The sequence below is a fragment of the Homalodisca vitripennis genome, chromosome 1, assembly GCF_021130785.1.
Source record: "Homalodisca vitripennis isolate AUS2020 chromosome 1, UT_GWSS_2.1, whole genome shotgun sequence".
NCBI classification, from domain to species: Eukaryota; Metazoa; Arthropoda; class Insecta; order Hemiptera; family Cicadellidae; genus Homalodisca; species Homalodisca vitripennis.
The window spans coordinates 26,120,624-26,139,927 of NC_060207.1; the positions used below are offsets into that span (position 1 = coordinate 26,120,624).

Below are 19,304 nucleotides of genomic sequence, written 5' to 3' on the forward strand. Positions count from 1 at the left end.
GGCATCTGTAATTTTTTCAGTTGAGAGTTTCACATCCCTTTGATAAACCTCTTTTAAGGGTTTATTTGGGTGAAGTCTGGTTCTAGGGATATTTAGATTTTTAGATAGGGATGATTCACTTAGTACTTGTTTAATGCTTCTGTCAGAGAACGTTTGTAATGATTCAGAGGGGTCTCGCCTGACTGCTGTGATTGGGGGAGATATTGTGACTTTAAACTTATTTTTATGTAGTGTAGGTCTGGTTTCAAGCAGGAGTGATTGCTCTCTCTGTTGCTGTGGTTGACTATCTGTTATTTCGCATTCCTCTCTGTATTTTCGTGCCTGCAATGAGATGCTGAAGTAGTTTTTCCCATGTTTAACCTGTCTGTGTTTGTTTTCAGGTGTTAAAGAGGAGGCAGTATAGGGTTTTAAGACAGATTTATTAAGCTTTTTCATTTTTGGTTTGGGGGTATCAGAGGGATGAGCTTGATCTTTCATGTCTTTAATCAAGCTTTCTATTTGACCTTGCCTTATTTTTATTTGGGCTATGTCCCAAATTACAGTGGAGTTTGATAGCTGTATGATATTTTCTATATTGTCTTGTCCTGATTTCAGTTTGGCTAGTTCTGTCAGTAAGAATTTATTTGAGGCCAATTGCAGTGCATTTTGGGCCGAGTCAGCCGGTGACTCTGAGTTATAAGTTTGCGTTTCTGTGTTCTTGACATTTTTTTGGCTGTCTAATTTATCTGTTACCATATACTTGTTTGTCTTAAGTTGTGTCATTTCCTCTTGCAGATGCTTTATTTTTTCTTCATATTTATGAATTATTTCTCCATTTTTCTTGTCATGATCTTCAAAAGTCCTTGTTAGTTCTTCTCGCAGTTTAAACTCTTTTTCCAGTTGTCGGTCAGTTTCGTTCACGGTTTCAAGAAGACTCAGGTTTCGTTGCAGTATAGTTTCCTTCTCTTCTTCCAATTTTTCAATTTGAGCTTCATAGTACACATTGCTAGTATTTTTTATTTGGTTAATTTCTGTAGTTAGTTTTAGGTTTTCCAATTTTATGTGTTCCAGGCTTTGTTTAAGTTTCTCATTTTCCACCAGTAGGGCATTCCCTACTTCAGCAGCCAGAGTGAGAGAGGTTTCAAGATCTGGTTCTTGTTGATTTTGTAGATTTTTTATTTTTTCTTCAACATGTTGCATACTCTGGCTTTGTGGGGTGGCTGTACAGGTGGGGCATTTCCATTTCTCTATTTCCTCAATTTTCAGTTGTTTAAACATCTTGTCTGCCACATTAAGGCATTTTGAGTGGAACCATTTATTACAGGGGCCTGTACAGAGGAGTGCTTTGTATCTTACACTGGTGGCACAAGCTCCACAGGGGTATTTATTAGGCATAGCCCCTGCAATAATTATCTGTTATATAATCAATTAAACAGACAGTAGTATAAATGTTCCTCTTTATGGAATTTATGGTATGGTATTTTGGTTCTTGATAAATAAAATTAAAAATATAATAATATAATAAATAGTGTATTTCTTTTTTCTATAGCAAAAAGTTTACTAGGGTCCAGGTGGATTTGAAATAGGGATCATGCTGCCAGTAGGCAGTGGCTCTATCCAATCAGGTAACACATTGTACTCTCCAGATCTGACCTGCCAATTTCAGGATCACCATCTGGTGGAAATAGGATTGATCCTATTCTCACTAAGGATCAACCATGAACCAAACAGTAATCCTTATAATAACAAAGTACGTATTTTGTAGCGTACATGCTCGTGATCATTCCATTCAAATTTCTCAGTTATAATCCTTAAATATACATAAGTGTACCAGAGCACATAGGCAACATTCCAAAACTGTAACAGAATTCTATTTTCCAGAGGCTTGCGGGTGGTGAATTCATAGGATTCAACAACTCTGTGTTTCTGGCTGAGAAAGCTGCAGGGGACCGCAACTACGCCCTCGGATTCTACTTGAGGGAACACAAGTGTTATCCCAAGGGGACTGATCTCAGACAGCTGATTGACTTCTTCCATCAAGTGAATAAGATTGTTTCATTTTAACTAACAAAATCTGATCAAGTAATATTTGTATTAAGTAACATGGTTATGAAGGAATATAGATTTAATCAAACACAAAAAACTATTTATACGAGTAGTTTACCATAAATACTATAAATGCCTTGCTTTGCTGGATTCAGCTTCTAGTATAATAATTTTTTTAATTACTGATGTGAACATTTGCATGATTTCTGACTATTTATAACACTTGATGTATGTATACAACAGTGTTGCTCCTTGGAGGGAAATTGCAACAGTTTGTCTGTGATCGCTGCCACATTCGCTAATGGAGGAGTCTGTCCTTTAACCGGAGACAGGATCCTTGAGCCTGATGCTATCAGAGATGTGCTCTCTCTCATGCACAGTTGTGGCATGTACGAGTACTCAGGCCAATTCGCCTTCAAGGTAAACAGAATCAGTGGCCAGTTGTCTTGTATTTTTATATAGTTCTTAATTTTATACTTTATATAAAATATATTTGTTTCTTTTATTCACAATTCCATAAACTTCCTGTTTTCTGATTTAGGAAAAGTGACATGACCAAATTTTTTATTTATATTATATATTCATCTGTCTTATAATCTATTTTGTGTGCAGAAGTAATGTTACAACTTCCAGGTGAGTGAAAAGTAACTAGTTATTATAAAACTGTCATAAAATCTGTTAGCTGATGACCACAGACTCTGTGTAAGACATAAGAAATGGCCGCCCATGCACATAAAGATCGGAGGAAAATTTGGTAACAGTTCAGGAAATGTTTACTGGTAGTCCAAAAAAATTAAGACGTCAAGCAGCTCGTTAAAGTGAACTAAAACAAGACATACTGTACATAGTGTTACATAAGGGACCAAATTTTTGCCCATGGAAACATCATTATGTACAAGAGTTGAAATTAGAAGACTATGACCAAAGAATGGAATTTTGGAGAATTAATGCTGGGTTGGCATGAAGATTGGCCACAACTGTTTGGAAATATCTTGTGGAGTGACGAGGCCAGGTTCCATATTGGTGGTATTGTCAATCGCCATAACTGCCATTACTGTGAACTACGTGATATAAATCCTGACATAACAGTTGAAAAGTTGCAAACTCACCCCAAAGTGACCGTTTGGTGAGGAATTACTGCAATAAAGTTCATTGGTCCATATCTTCTGTGTGACACCATGAATGCTGATCGCTATCCTCAGATGCTTCGAGAATATGTGTGGCCTACAATATCACAATGGGAAAACATTAATGAACTCATTTTTATGCAAGATGGTGCGCCACCCCACTTTGCAATATTTGTTCACGAGTGATTGAACCAAACATTTTCTGAGCATTGACTGGGATGGCATGGACCACTCAAATGGCCTGCAAGAAGTACAGATCTTACTCCATGTGATTTTTTTGTGAGGCTACGCCAAGGAGGTATAAAAGTCCAAACCTCGTATGTTGGAGGAATTGGAAAACAGAATTCAAGAGGTTATTACCAACATCCCAATTGACTTCCTTCAGAAAAGTGTAAACCGTAGCTGTGTGTGTGTATCCCTGGCTATTTGAGGAAGTTAGTTCACAATACTGGTGCCTACGTTGAGATTTAACTTATTCCTATGTTTTCTTATGTAGCGAAACAAATGTCCTTGGTTTCATAATAAATCAGGATCATTATTAAATCATTTATAACAGTTTTATAATACCTAGTTACTTTTCACCCACCCAGTATTCTTATGGCACCTATCTGCTTCAGAGTGTGTATGTACATTTTGTTAGCTAACAATTTATAAATAATTATACAGCCAAGTGAAGAGATTTTGTATCCATTTCACATTATTTCCTCTGTGAGAAAAATATTTGTAAGGTATCAAAAAGATTTTGTGAAACTGAGTCAAATTTCATGTAAAACTTTGAATAAAACTGACGACATAGCATGTATTAAGTACCATTTTAAATTTAATAAACTATCTGAACAATGTAAAAATGTAATAGTTATGTAAATATTTATTTTAGACAACATATTTCAGTTAGTTATACGAGGACAAAATGTTAAACAATATATCATAGGGTTTGACTTTGAGTATTATATATAAATTTAATAATAATGTATAAATTAACAAAATGGCCTTTTTGAATTTAGGCCTTTTTGAAATTATAATTCAAATTCAAAATCAAATTTGAATTTGAATTATAATTATTAGAAAAGAACATCTGTTTTACTTACATTAATAGCAACACTTTGTTATGGTTATACACTTATACATCTCCTCCAATGCAGTAATGTAAGTTCTTGAATTAGAACATGTATCTTATTGAAGAGTGGATTTAACATGAGGGTCACAGCTGGGGAATCTGGGGTTTATGGGATGAGAGCTCTGTGCCCTCCCCCAGAAAAATGTAAAAAATACACATCTTAAAACACATTTCTATGCATTTTGGAGCCTAACATTTATGTTTATACAAAACAAAAGCTAAAAAATATGTACTTGGGAAACATTCGGCAAGGCGTCTTGACCTCTATGACCCACCCCCCTTACATCTATATCCCTCAATTAGTATTTAAAAATATTAATTAATGACCACTCTAAAGCTGCATTCTATAGTATTATTCTTCATCAGGTTAGTTATGAATTAGACTTGATAAAATTGTGATTTGCTTTTGTATTTCACAATTGGTTGACATTTTACAGGTTGGCCTGCCATCTAAGTCTGCAGCCCCAGGCACGATGATGGTGGTGATCCCCAATGTGATGGGGATCTGTACATGGTCGCCACCTCTTGATAAATGGAACAACAGTTGCCGGGGTGTACAGTTTTTTGAGGTAAACAAAAATTGATTTAGAGCCTCATTTGCAGTAAAGTTTATACTTTAGAGAATGTAGGCTCATTAAAATTTAGTGATTTCAAAGAAAGTAAAAATAAAAAAATAAAATATGAGTGTTCTTTGTTTGAAGTTTGTTTTTGACGATGGAAGGACTATGAAGGAAACAAGATTTTTCCGGATCGATTATTGGTACAAAAAATCATTTCAGAAATCGATCGCAAATGCCCAGAAAAATTAGTGTTCTTTGAGATTTCATTAAATATCAGATCTAGAATGGAATAATTACTATTTTTAACCATGAGCTTCAGTAGCGTTAATTTTAATTACATTTTTAAACTGAGAATGCTATAGACATGTTATCAAAAGTTTTTAGAATTATATTTAAGGATTCACACATCATAATTTACATTTTAAAGTTCATTACTTGTTTGCAGGAAATTGTAAAAATATTCAGCTTCCACCACTATGACAATCCTAAACATGCTAGAGGAAAGAAAGATCCTTGCAAGGAAAGATTTGCTTCAAGAGGGCTGAGTATAGTTAATCTACTTTATTCAGCTGCTCGGGGAGATATTGCAGCATTAAGGAGGTAGGTAATTGAATTTCTGAGTGTTCAAAATATAATTTGAGAATGAAAGTCTAGGGATAATAATAAAGTATAAATTAATATCCTCAAAGAGATAGATAAATTATTTCTTATTAGGTCTAAACGCTTGTTAAAAATGTATTCCATCGTATACTCTCTGAAAAAAGTAGTCTATATATTTAAGGAAATTTATTTTGACTTTAATAACACCCAAGGTCAATTTCCTTCTTACAGCTCTAACAGAAGATTTTAGTTTTGATTAGTATTTTTAAGAATGATGAGTGGTCTAAGTTTTCAACTGATGTAACTCTGCAGGCACAAGGTGTCAGGGATGGACATGAGTCAGACAGATTACGACAAGCGGACAGCTCTACACCTGGCAGCTGCTGAGGGTCATCTCCCCTGTGTCTCCTTCCTCATCGACCAGTGTAAACTGCCCCTCAACTGTAAAGACAGGTACTCTACTATGTTTCTTCATTTAATACTTAGCACAAGGTGTCAGGGATGTACATGAGTCAGACAGATTATGACAAGCGGACAGCTCTACACCTGGCAGCTGTTGAGGGTCATCTCCCCTGTGTCTCCTTCCTCATCGACCAGTGTAAACTGCCCCCCAACTGTAAAGACAGGTACTCTACTATGTTACTTCAATTAATACTAGGCACAAGGTGTCAGGGATGGACATGAGTGAGACAGATTATAATAAGCGGACATCTCTACACCTGGCAGCTGTTGAGGGTCATCTCCCCTGTGTCTCCTTCCTCATCGACCAGTGTAAACTGCCCCTCAACTGTAAAGACAGGTACTCTACTATGTTACTTCACTTAATACTAGGCACAAGGTGTCAGGGATGGACATGAGTGAGACAGATTATAATAAGCGGACATCTCTGCACCTGGCAGCTGTTGAGGGTCATCTCCCCTGTGTCTCCTTCCTCATCGACCAGTGTAAACTGCCCCTCATCTGTAATGACAGGTACTCTACTACGTTACTTCACTTAATACTAGGCACAAGGTGTCAGGGATGGACATGAGTGAGACAGATTATAATAAGCGGACATCTCTACACCTGGCAGCTGTTGAGGGTCATCTCCCCTGTGTCTCCTTCCTTATTGACCAGTGTAAACTGCCCCTCAACTGTAAAGACAGGTACTCTACTATGTTACTTCACTTAATACTAGACACAAGGTGTCAGGGATGGACATGAGTCAGACAGATTACGACAAGCGGACAGCTCTACACCTGGCAGCTGCTGAGGGTCATCTCCCCTGTGTCTCCTTCCTCATCGACCAGTGTAAACTGCCCCTCAACTGTAAAGACAGGTACTCTACTATGTTTCTTCATTTAATACTTAGCACAAGGTGTCAGGGATGTACATGAGTCAGACAGATTATGACAAGCGGACAGCTCTACACCTGGCAGCTGTTGAGGGTCATCTCCCCTGTGTCTCCTTCCTCATCGACCAGTGTAAACTGCCCCCCAACTGTAAAGACAGGTACTCTACTATGTTACTTCACTGAATACTAGGCACAAGGTGTCAGGGATGGACATGAGTGAGACAGATTATAATAAGCGGACATCTCTACACCTGGCAGCTGTTGAGGGTCATCTCCCCTGTGTCTCCTTCCTTATTGACCAGTGTAAACTGCCCCTCTACTGTAAAGACAGGTACTCTACTATGTTACTTCACTTAATACTAGGCACAAGGTGTCAGGGATGGACATGAGTGAGACAGATTATAATAAGCGGATATCTCTGCACCTGGCAGCTGTTGAGGGTCATCTCCTCTGTGTCTCCTTTCCTCATCGACCAGTGTAAACTGCCCCTCAACTGTAAAGACAGGTACTCTACTATGTTACTTCACTTAATACTAGGTATAAGTTCACCACAGCATGAGTAATGTAACAAGCGCTGAAATTGCTAGCAACATTTCAACGCTATGGTTCATTTTATTCTTAAGATTGTTGTGGACAGATTGACAGACAGACAATCATCAATAAAAGATATGTTTACATACCCCAGCAAACAAAAGAGAAATTGTGGCATCCTGATTAGGGATAGGCTTCATGCACCATCAGAACTCACATACATCTATGTGGAAATGAAGTTTCATGCTAAGTGTATGGTTCAAATCTTTCTTGAGATAACCTGCAACATGATGCTTTCACATTTTTGTAAATTTAATGAGGTTTCAGAGCATTTTTCAAATAATAACAGTTCCTGTGAACTATGGAGGGTACTACAATGCATGAGTCCTCAGCAATAATATCTTTTAACTGACTTTTTTTACTCCATGAAAGGGAATATCAGATGTTAAAGTCTAATAAGATTGCAATCACTATGTTTATAAGTGCAATAAAATAAAATACAATAAGCATACTTTATTCATTATGTTATAATTACTATGTGAAGTTCAAAAAGCAATTTTGAGTTGTCAATGTCTTGAATTTTGCTGATTTAATTGTTTGCACAACAATAAATCACAACTGTATTGTTCTGTAGACTCTTCTAACTGTTAAGTTTACAAAGTAAAACTTTCATTGTGATTTATTTAGGAATTTGAGCAACCAACGAAATATTGGTGAAACCTCCAAAAAGGATCAATCATAATCAGTATATCTGTTATGGTTTATACTGTTATAAATAATTGACAATACCCGCGTGTATTGGTGGTTCACACAGACACACACTACGACAGCAAAGAAATCAACGTGCGCATGCGCCAACTTTTACAACAGCTGTTATAGATAAATATTATTATTATTCTTTTCCGTACGTCTTCCACGTGTTACATTGTCGGTGTGCTTAATGTGTATATTTGCTAATTAATAAACATTAACTTGATTATTAATCCTCTGACTATTTATTTACAACAGGTTATGGGCCCAGTAACGTTTGTGTGATAGCGTTGGGCATTAAAAGTTAATAAAAGTCAGTAAAAGTGAAATTAAGTGTGTGTATCACGTTGTGTTAAAAAGTGGTTTGTATAACCTAAAAGGGATGGCTGGTACAAGTAGCAATATACAAGCACTGTCGAAGGACAATTACGACACATGGAAAATTCAGATTCGGGCATTGCTGATTCAGAAGAAATTATGGCCGTATGCCGATGGAAGTCTCCAGAAACCGGCAGAAAGTGTTGAAAATGGAAGCGCTGTAGTCAAGTGGGAAGATGGAGATCAATCAGCTCAGGCAAGCATCATTTTGGCGATGGCGCCATCAGAGTTGAAAAATATTAAAAATTGTAAGACAACTCGTGAGCTGTGGCTGAAACTTGAAACGATCTACGCATCAAAAGGGCCGGCAAGGAAAGCCACGTTATTGAAGTCGCTGTTCGTGCACAAGGTGAAGGAGGGGGAAAGTATACACCAGTACCTGGACAACTTCTTCGACGTAGTTGACAAATTGGCGGAAATGGATATCGAGATTCATGAAGATCTGTTAACTACTATGATACTGCACGGTTTGCCACCAAGTTTTGAGAATTTTAGATGCGTAATCGAGAGTCGTGATCAATTGCCAAAGCCGGAAGAGCTCAAGATAAAAATCTTAAATGAATGTTTGGCCAGGGTAGGCGATTCACAAGACGCCGAAGACAAAGCATTCATGGCCAGATCCAGAACACGTAATTTTGGTAGACGTAGCAGCGGCGGCGAAAAAGGTAATTTCAAGGGAAAATGCTTCAAATGCGGCAAGGTTGGCCATTTTGCCAAAAATTGTCCCGAAAAGGAGGATGGAAGATCAACACAAGGAAGTGCTAGGGTAGCACAGGATTTTTACATCTCGGAACTGAACCGAGAAGAGGTCAACAATGTTCAAGGTCGTAGCCAATCCAAGTGGTGTTTGGATAGTGGATGCACAACTCACATGTGCGGCGACGAGGATATTCTTGAAGATACGGTGACGTGCGATTCGGTGCTCAAGTTAGCAACAGAAGCATCGACAAATGCAAATATAAAGGGCGTAGCCAAGATAAATGTAAGTGGTGGAGTTATTTCAACCGCGAACTTGCATGGCACGCTGTATGTACCGGAATTAAGAACTAATCTGATGTCGGTATCGAAGATTACTGACAAAGGTAATACAGTAATCTTCAATGACAAATTAGCTGAGGTACGTAATACAGATGGCAAAACCGTGATTATCGCCGATAGACTGGGAGACCTGTACTTTGTAAGAGAAGAAAATACTGAACATGCGCAGGTGGTTACGCGAGCGCAAGCAAATTCTGAGGACACGTCAAGTCAAAAACCTTTTAGAAAAGGGGCAAAAATTTCACCGAAAATTTGGCACAGGAGACTTGGGCATATACACATGGATGCAGTCAATAAATTATTTGATGAGCAGCTGGCAACCGGGATAAATTTGTCGTTCAAGGGCAAAGCAACAGTATGCGACGTTTGCTGTCGCGGTAAGCAGGCTGCCAGACCGTTCACAGAAAGGGTTGACAGGAGTAGAGTGCCACTAGAGATTGTACATACCGACGTTTGCGGGCCAATGAGGGCAAATTCCAACGGCGGATCGAAGTACATGGTGACGTTTGCCGATGACTACAGTACGTGGTGCGAGGTGTATTTCTTGAAGAAGAAATCCGAAGTACTCGGTAAGTTCAAAGAATATAAAAATTTTGTTGAGACATTTACTGGCCGAAAAATTAAATTTTTACAGTCGGACAACGGTCGGGAATACCGAAATGGAGATTTCGACGAGTACCTGAAGCAGGAGGGGATCCAGAGAAGACTGTCAGCGCCGTACACACCTGAGCAGAACGGTGTAGCGGAGAGGAAGAACCGAACGCTGCTGGATACAGCCAGATGCATGCTGATCGAGACCGGGATGCCAGAATCATTTTGGGCTGAAGCCATTGCGACGGCGAATTATATCAGGAATCGCTGTCCAAGTACATGTATTGGTGGAAAAACCCCGTACGAGATTTGGCACGGCAAGTTGCCGGACCTCAAACACATGCGTATATTTGGTTCGAGAGCGTACGTGTTAGATAACACAGTCGGACTTGGAAAAATGGACCCGAGAGCTGCTGCAGGTAGATTCATAGGATACGACCTGGAATCAAAAGCGTACAGAGTGCGGCTGGATACTGGAAAAACGGTCGTGACCCGAGATGTACGTTTTGACGAGAATATGGGGTCATCGAGAGCCAACGTTGATCCACTGGAAGAGTCGATAAAAAATAAAAATTTTGAGAATCAACAATCGAAAATTCAGGACCAGCCAGAGATAATCTACGCGAAGGTCGAATTGGACCCACTTGAATTCGAAGAAGAAGAAGAAAAAGAAATCGTCAACGAGCAGGAAAACGGGGAGATCTTCATCGTCAAAGGAAAAAGAGTCGGCAGACCGCCTAAGATACGGACCGGCAGCCGAGGCCGTCCACGAAAGTATCGTAGACCCGAAAGTGTCTCTAGCATTGGATCAGGCCGCGGAAAAGATATGGATACTGGTGACGACGACGTATTCATTGACGACGAGCAAGGTCGTGTTTTTAAAAGGCCGTTAGAATCATCCTTTGTGCAAGTTGGAAAGAGACACCGCGAGCAAAAAGACTCCTGCGATTCTGATGAATGCAACAACGAAGATAGGCACATCTTCGAGGAGTTAGTGTTCAATGCCGACGTGCAAACAGATAAAGCATTAACTGGAGATGACGCTGAGCTGTGGAAGCGTGCTATCATGGACGAGGTGAAGTCACATCTCGAATATGGGACTTGGAAAGTAGTGCCAAGGCCGGAAAACAAGAACGTCATCGGTACACGAACTGTACTCAAGAATAAATTAAATCCAGACGGTACAATCGAGCGCAGAAAGGCGCGCATCGTCGCACGAGGGTTTACTCAACGACCAGGATTTGATTACGACGATACATTTGCTCCGGTGGCAAGATTCGAGTCGATTAGAACTGCGATGGCATTAGCAGCAGGGTTGAATACCAAAGTTCAGCATTGGGATGTCAAGACGGCATATTTGAACAGTGAGCTCAAGGAAGAGCTGTACATGGAACTGCCTGAGGGGCTAGCTGAGGCCGTGAATGACATCGTACGAACTGAAAGACGTGATTCGAAGACATACAAAGCAGCTATGGAGATGCAGAAAGCATTGAAGAAAAAGAACCAAGTATGCAGTTTGAAGAAGGCTATCTACGGGTTAAAGCAATCAGGGAAAATGTGGTACGACCATTTAACCAAAATTTTAAGAAAAATTGGATTGCAACCGACGGTATCAGACCCGTGTTTATTCACTGCAAAGCACGAAAATAATATCATCGTAATTGCTGTCTGGATAGATGATATGTTGGTATTTGCGGACAATGAGGCGCTGCTGGATCACGTAAAACATGAAATAAATAAAGAAATAGGCATCAAAGACCTTGGAGAAGCCAAATATTTCTTAGGCATCGAAATTGATCAACAAAACGGGATCAAAATGGGACAAAGAGGATACGTTCTGGAAATTTTGAAGAAATTTGGAATGGATTCCTGTAACCCGGTGGAAATACCAGCGAGTCCAAGTACAAAAATCGAGGGAACAGCAGAAGACCAAGGAAAATCTTCAAATAATCATCCGTACAAAGAGCTGGTAGGCTCATTGATGTACTTGGCGGTATGTACGAGGCCGGATATAGCATACACCGTGAGTGTGCTCGCACAATTCAACGACAAATCATCCGATCATCACTGGGGTTCGGCTAAAAAGGTTTTGAGATACCTCAAAGGGACAGCCAATCATTCCCTGCATTTTGATGGAAATATCCGAAAATTGACAGGCTACGCTGATGCGAATTGGGGTGCATGTACACTGGACAGAAGGTCATACACAGGATACACCTTCTTGTTGGGCAGCGCAGCCATAAGCTGGCAAGCCAGAAAACAAAAAACAGTGGCACAATCAACTGCCGAAGCCGAATACATGGCTCTGGGCGAGGCTGCAAAGGAATCAATATTCCTGAATCATCTACTGGTTGAATTGGGAGCAACGGAGTCAATCGACGGCACAATTCTTTGTGACAATCAGAGTGCCAAAATGATGTCAGAAAATGCTATGTTTCACCCCCGGACAAAACATATAGACATTCGTCATCACTTCATCCGAGAGAAAGTGCAAGAAGGCCAGATCAAGGTGGAACATATACCGACGGACGAAATGGTAGCCGATATTTTCACGAAATCACTACCATCAATCAAACACTGGCAACATTGTGGGACCTTGGGTCTGAAGTAACCGATCCACGCAGATATTGAGGAGGGGTGTTATAAATAATTGACAATACCCGCGTGTATTGGTGGTTCACACAGACACACACTACGACAGCAAAGAAATCAACGTGCGCATGCGCCAACTTTTACAACAGCTGTTATAGATAAATATTATTATTATTCTTTTCCGTACGTCTTCCACGTGTTACATTGTCGGTGTGCTTAATGTGTATATTTGCTAATTAATAAACATTAACTTGATTATTAATCCTCTGACTATTTATTTACAACAGGTTATGGGCCCAGTAACGTTTGTGTGATAGCGTTGGGCATTAAAAGTTAATAAAAGTCAGTAAAAGTGAAATTAAGTGTGTGTATCACGTTGTGTTAAAAAGTGGTTTGTATAACCTAAAAGGGATGGCTGGTACAAGTAGCAATATACAAGCACTGTCGAAGGACAATTACGACACATGGAAAATTCAGATTCGGGCATTGCTGATTCAGAAGAAATTATGGCCGTATGCCGATGGAAGTCTCCAGAAACCGGCAGAAAGTGTTGAAAATGGAAGCGCTGTAGTCAAGTGGGAAGATGGAGATCAATCAGCTCAGGCAAGCATCATTTTGGCGATGGCGCCATCAGAGTTGAAAAATATTAAAAATTGTAAGACAACTCGTGAGCTGTGGCTGAAACTTGAAACGATCTACGCATCAAAAGGGCCGGCAAGGAAAGCCACGTTATTGAAGTCGCTGTTCGTGCACAAGGTGAAGGAGGGGGAAAGTATACACCAGTACCTGGACAACTTCTTCGACGTAGTTGACAAATTGGCGGAAATGGATATCGAGATTCATGAAGATCTGTTAACTACTATGATACTGCACGGTTTGCCACCAAGTTTTGAGAATTTTAGATGCGTAATCGAGAGTCGTGATCAATTGCCAAAGCCGGAAGAGCTCAAGATAAAAATCTTAAATGAATGTTTGGCCAGGGTAGGCGATTCACAAGACGCCGAAGACAAAGCATTCATGGCCAGATCCAGAACACGTAATTTTGGTAGACGTAGCAGCGGCGGCGAAAAAGGTAATTTCAAGGGAAAATGCTTCAAATGCGGCAAGGTTGGCCATTTTGCCAAAAATTGTCCCGAAAAGGAGGATGGAAGATCAACACAAGGAAGTGCTAGGGTAGCACAGGATTTTTACATCTCGGAACTGAACCGAGAAGAGGTCAACAATGTTCAAGGTCGTAGCCGCAGTGATGTACTTGGGAAATGTTGTCAATCATGAGCCATTGTGAGAGGCTGTAGTCCCAATAGCCCTTTTTGATTATGTCACTGAAAGGATTTAGTAAAAGAGCTACAATGGCATTTACCAGAGTTTTCTTGTAATCCTTCCAATCTTCACTTCAACTTGCAAGTCACTAATTAGCTTCATGTTCTTGGCCTTTGTAGTGTCTGTCTGTATCCTCATGCTGCAATCAAAACACTGGAATCGGACTAAAGAGTAACAGATGTTTTTGGAGAATATCTACCTATTTTTGTGAGTCATAAAAGGGGATGACATCATTTCTCTTATGAGGGTTAGACGTTTCTTCGCTGTGAACTCTTTGAACATGCTTTTAGACAACATGTACAAGCACAAACTCACCTTTTGGGAAAAATCAGTCTAGCAATCATTCTTACCCAGCACTAAAAGCCATATGTTTAAAAGTGTGCTAGCACTGATTGAATAGCAGAAGTCAGTAATATCAGCATATATTGGTAATCATAACGATGAACATTAATAATAATAATCATTTTAATATACTGACAACATTAAGTTGTGTATCCAATGTCATTGATAAATGATAGTGTCAATGGCCAAATGGTCTAAGACGTCGAACTTTGGATCTGAGTTAGAGATAGCGCAGGTTAAAATCCTGTCAGTGACCATCTTTTATCAGTACCATCGACCTTGTACTGTATCGACTCTACCCCTTATTCTGTTTGATAAGATTCTCACACAGGCCAGTGGCCAATGAGGACAAGCAGGATAAGGCTTAAATGAGAATTAGCCTTTAATATATCAGATATATATCTCTGATTTTTAATTTGGTTATTTATACTATGCTGAGTGAATTTATCATCCATTCATTTTTAATTGTGTCACAATTTTAAATGATTTATCATTGGTTTTTAATTTAATAAATTCTGGGAATTTGTTGTATAATCTGAGTCCTGCTTGTGATGGAAGATAAACTTAAGTCTGTTTTGCTGAAGTCTACAGATTTGATTACATTGTGTGGTGACATAGACTTAGTGATATATCATTATGTTGCTGTGATAGTGCTGAAAGATTATTTTGAGTTGAGGACGTATCCTCTTTGGGAGCCACGGCTTGAAAAATTTAGTAAGTAAAAAAGTAAGCATTATTGATCTAGAAACATTCCACAAGTTTCATACTTTTATTTACAACCATTACAAAATTAGTAGGAAAGTAAAAGGGAGACATTATTATCTTATTTAGTTAAAGTACAACAGTATATATCGCTAACCAGCACAGGGGCTATATATATACATATATGAAAGTTCTTCTATTGTAGTCATATTTCTATTGTTGAAATTCTGTAAATTTTATTTACTTTTTGCTTTCTCTCAGAGAAATGTTCTGTGTAGAATCTAAGATATTATTTAAATTTCAATTGTACATTATATCAAACTCTTTTATTAAAATAACCATTCTAAAATACTTGTTTTAGGTGGGGAAAGACACCACTTGATGAGGCTAGGACATTTGGCAGGCTAAACGTTGCAGAATATTTGGACAAAAGGAATGCTTTGTTAAATGCACCAGAGAGTCAAGGATCAAGTGAAGGTAGTTCAGATGAGGAAGACAGTTCAGCAGCTGAGAATGAAGTGAAAACTGAAGAAAATAAATAAACAGAGATCTTCTTTTAGCACTGACTATTTCTTTCTTTTTTAATAACATAAATATACCATGAAGCACTGATGAAGTTACCTGAACCTCAGTTTCCTAAACACGTAAATGAAACTCCTTATTTCTTCTTCATAATTTAGGAACAAGTTACTCATGATCCTAGCCCTGGTACCTTACTCAGTTACAGAGTAAACTCTCCTTCTAAAAACTGCTACTTACACTATGGCTTTTATTAGAAGGTGCTATAAGTAGTTTTAGAGATCACAATAATAGCAATTTGTCTTCAAAATTTTGATTTATTAGCACATAAGATCTGTCATATTTGGCACTACAATTCCTGAAATAAATTTAATTTTTCCATATGAACAAGACATTTTTCTGGGGAATCTTCTATATCATTTCAAGAATTTCTTGATTTTGGTGCGATGGTTTCAAGAATACAAAACTATCATTTTTTATACATGTAGTACAAAAATTATCCAAAAATATAAAAATATGAAAACATATTAAAAGGCTGGGAGTGCTGATGGCCGAGGATTCTAAGACTCTGATTTTGAATCTGAGTTAGAGATAGAACAGATTATTAGATCCTGTCTATGATTATAGCACTTTTTATCAGCACCATCGACTCTGTGTTGTATCAACTCTACCCCTTATTCTGTTTGATAAGATGAGATGTTTGTGGCTCATGAGAATGAGCAGAATAAGAATTTAAAAGGGATCTATGTAAAAAATTCTAAAAAGTCAGTAACAAAGAAGCTCAAATTGAACTCTTCATAAAACATCATTCACTGACGCTTTTAGTGGTTGTTTTCAATGTTTGTAATAAAACTTTGGTTTCCACTGAAATAAAGCCTATTACCATATAGTATATACATTTCTAGAAGTTGCGTGTGCCCAAATGCCTTCTAATGATTGCAAAATATCAAGGATTAAAGGAGACAGACTCAATTACAAAGTAATGGATTTGAGATGTGTAAATAACAAAAACACTTTACACTTAAGATAATAATTTTATTTCTTTCAATTCTTTACAGTATCTTATATAATTGTCACTACATGTACTTTAAATTAACTGTGATACATTTTAATCTAACTATATTTATGCAGCATATGCTTATTGCACTTAAAATAACTTATGTGTCATTGACACACATATAAAAAAAGTCACAACAAATCTACAACAATAATGATAAGGTATAATAAACCTCTATACAATATGTAAATAATACAACCAGTCTACAGTAAATTATTATCAAGTATAAAGACAGCACACATTATTTTACCAATATTCAACAAAATAAAAAACTCAAGACCCTGTTAACTCTTATATTAGTGAGACCTTAAGTTTGGCTTAGATTAAATGCTTTCTCATTTCGTTAATTGTCAACACGACCGTTTGCTGCGAGCCACTGATCCTTTGACAGCACATGCTAACGTTCCAATTAAAAACTGTTATACAATATGGGCCATTAAACCAGTTTGTACTACAAGTTAGGTAACATCACTTAGGAAACAATACAGTAGTCACTATCAATAAAAACTTAAATAACTTTACTTATTTTATATCATATTGTTATCATTTAAAGTGTCTTTATTTGAAAATACTTTGGTTTTATTGACTGCATACGCACAACAAATCAAAATCAGAAACATTCAACAACCAAGTTATTGGTGTATTAAACACCACAGATTAAATTGATGGGTTCACCATTTACTAGATATTAGTTTGGTATTGGTTCTTTTTCAATACAACTGCTCAAAATACTACAATTTTGCATGCTGTGTATGGAGAAAATAATGAGAAAAAAAGAAAACCAAGAGTTACAAGAAGTAACTGTGATCTGATTAATTATTGATATTACAATAAAACAGATAATAAACCAATTGACCTGATTATGTTATTGGCATTAACTTTTCATTTAAAAATATCCAAATATTGGCTTCTCTGTTGAGTCACATATGCTTATGAGATGTCAAAAAGAATTTCTTCTTAATAAAAATGAATTAAAAACTAAAGAGCTTTTAATTACAGTAGAACCTTTCCAGTCAAAATTTCCAGATCCGAATCTATTTTGGCACACTGACTGTGGCCAAGGACACAAAGATTAAAAGTGCGATGGTAGTAGAACAAACACAAAGATAAACATAAATAAAACCTAATAACAATTCATAAATGCTGCCAAATCATAATATAGTAAGAAATACTACCTTGTCCGAGGGTACAAGTTGCAAGAACAAATAATATTGCAGACCTCATAAAGGTTTCACTGACATATGTGAATACATTCACAACCGGAAGCAGAGTGAAAGAATAGAGAAAATGAAAAAGTCATGGAAGTGATTATGGACAAAGAAGGCTTGATCATGAAATTCCTTATCACAAAACTTTCAAAATGTTGTTACTGACACATGTGAATAGATATAGATTGAAAACATAGATAAAGTGTAAAAGTCATGAAAGTGATTAAGAAGGGTAAAGAAAGCTTGATCATAAAGTGTAAGAGTCATGGAGGTGATAAAGGGCAAAGGAAGCTTGATCATAAAGTGTAAGAGTCATGGAGGTGATAAAGGACAAAGGAAGCTTGATCATGATATTCCTTATCACAACACTGTCAAAAAATCTGTCCCCAACATGTTGGAATACATGCAGAACCAAATAGAGAGTGAAAAGATAGAGAAAGTACGAGGTCCAATCAAAAAGTATCCGACCTCGTCGTGTATCGCGGCTTCTGCTGCCAATAATGAGATAAGATTTGTTGCGACAATAGTTCCTACTATGATAAGGAAAGGTACAAAGTCTTATCTTGATCCCCCAACTGGTTCGCCGGAGACGGGTCAGTATGTACTGATAAGTCAAGTGCGCGTATCGGTTTTCTCTAACTGTGAAGATGACGGAAAAAGTGAAACAACGTTATTGCATTAAATTTTGCGTGAAACTCAGAGAAAAACAAAGTGAGACCATTCGGAAAATTCAGCTAGCATTTGAAAATGAGGCAATGAGTGTTACGCAGATTAAAGAGTGGTATAACCGTTTCAAAAGTGGTCGAACCTCGGCAGAAAGTGACGCGCGTTCGGGCCGACCAAAAACAAGTCGAACTCCGGAAATCATCGAGAAAGCAAAAGTTTTGATCTGTGAAAATCGTCGAATGACTGTGGAGGAAGTAAGTACTGAGTTAGATGTCAGTTTCGGATCAGCTGAAGCAATTTTAACGGATGACTTGGGATTGCGCCGGGTAGCCGCAAAATTTGTGCCAAAATTGCTGACAGACGAGCAGAAGCAACGGCGATTGGATGTTGCCGAGGACATGCTGCAATGTTGTGACGATGATGTGGACTTTTTGACATCGATAATAACTGGAGACGAAAGTTGGGTCTATGGATATGACCCTGAGACCAAATTTCAGTCATCACAATGGCAGTCTCCCCAGGATCCTCGGCCAAAAAAAGCAAGGCAAGTTCGAAGCAATGTCAAAGTGATGCTTACTGTTTTTTTCAACCACCGTGGAGTTGTGCACCATGAATATGCCCCTGAGGGTCAAACTGTGAATGCACAGTACTATTTAAGTGTCCAACGTCGTCTCCGAGATGCGATTCGCCGCAAAAGACCTGACTTGTGGGCGTCTCAAAATTGGCGGCTACACCACGACAATGCGCCAGCTCATTCTTCCCAGCTCATTCAAACTTTTTTGGCGAAACACGGCACTCCGCAAGTTCCTCAGCCTCCGTACTCTCCAGATATGGCTCCATGCGATTTT

General features: G+C 38.3%; 1 protein-coding gene across 1 annotated transcript in view; it reads left to right on the forward strand.

Moving 5' to 3' along the window:
- The window catches only part of LOC124358474 (glutaminase liver isoform, mitochondrial-like), a 39,848-nt gene extending 24,230 nt beyond the window's left edge, over positions 1-15,618 (forward strand). Inside the window, exons 9-14 of the mRNA XM_046810771.1 lie at positions 1,861-2,019; positions 2,269-2,445; positions 4,707-4,838; positions 5,275-5,429; positions 5,742-5,882; positions 15,368-15,618. Of these exons, the coding sequence (XP_046666727.1) occupies positions 1,861-2,019; positions 2,269-2,445; positions 4,707-4,838; positions 5,275-5,429; positions 5,742-5,882; positions 15,368-15,548 (945 nt within the window). The 3' untranslated portion in view covers positions 15,549-15,618. The remainder of the gene's footprint in view (positions 1-1,860; positions 2,020-2,268; positions 2,446-4,706; positions 4,839-5,274; positions 5,430-5,741; positions 5,883-15,367) is intronic.
- Positions 15,619-19,304: the final 3,686 nt, after the last annotated feature.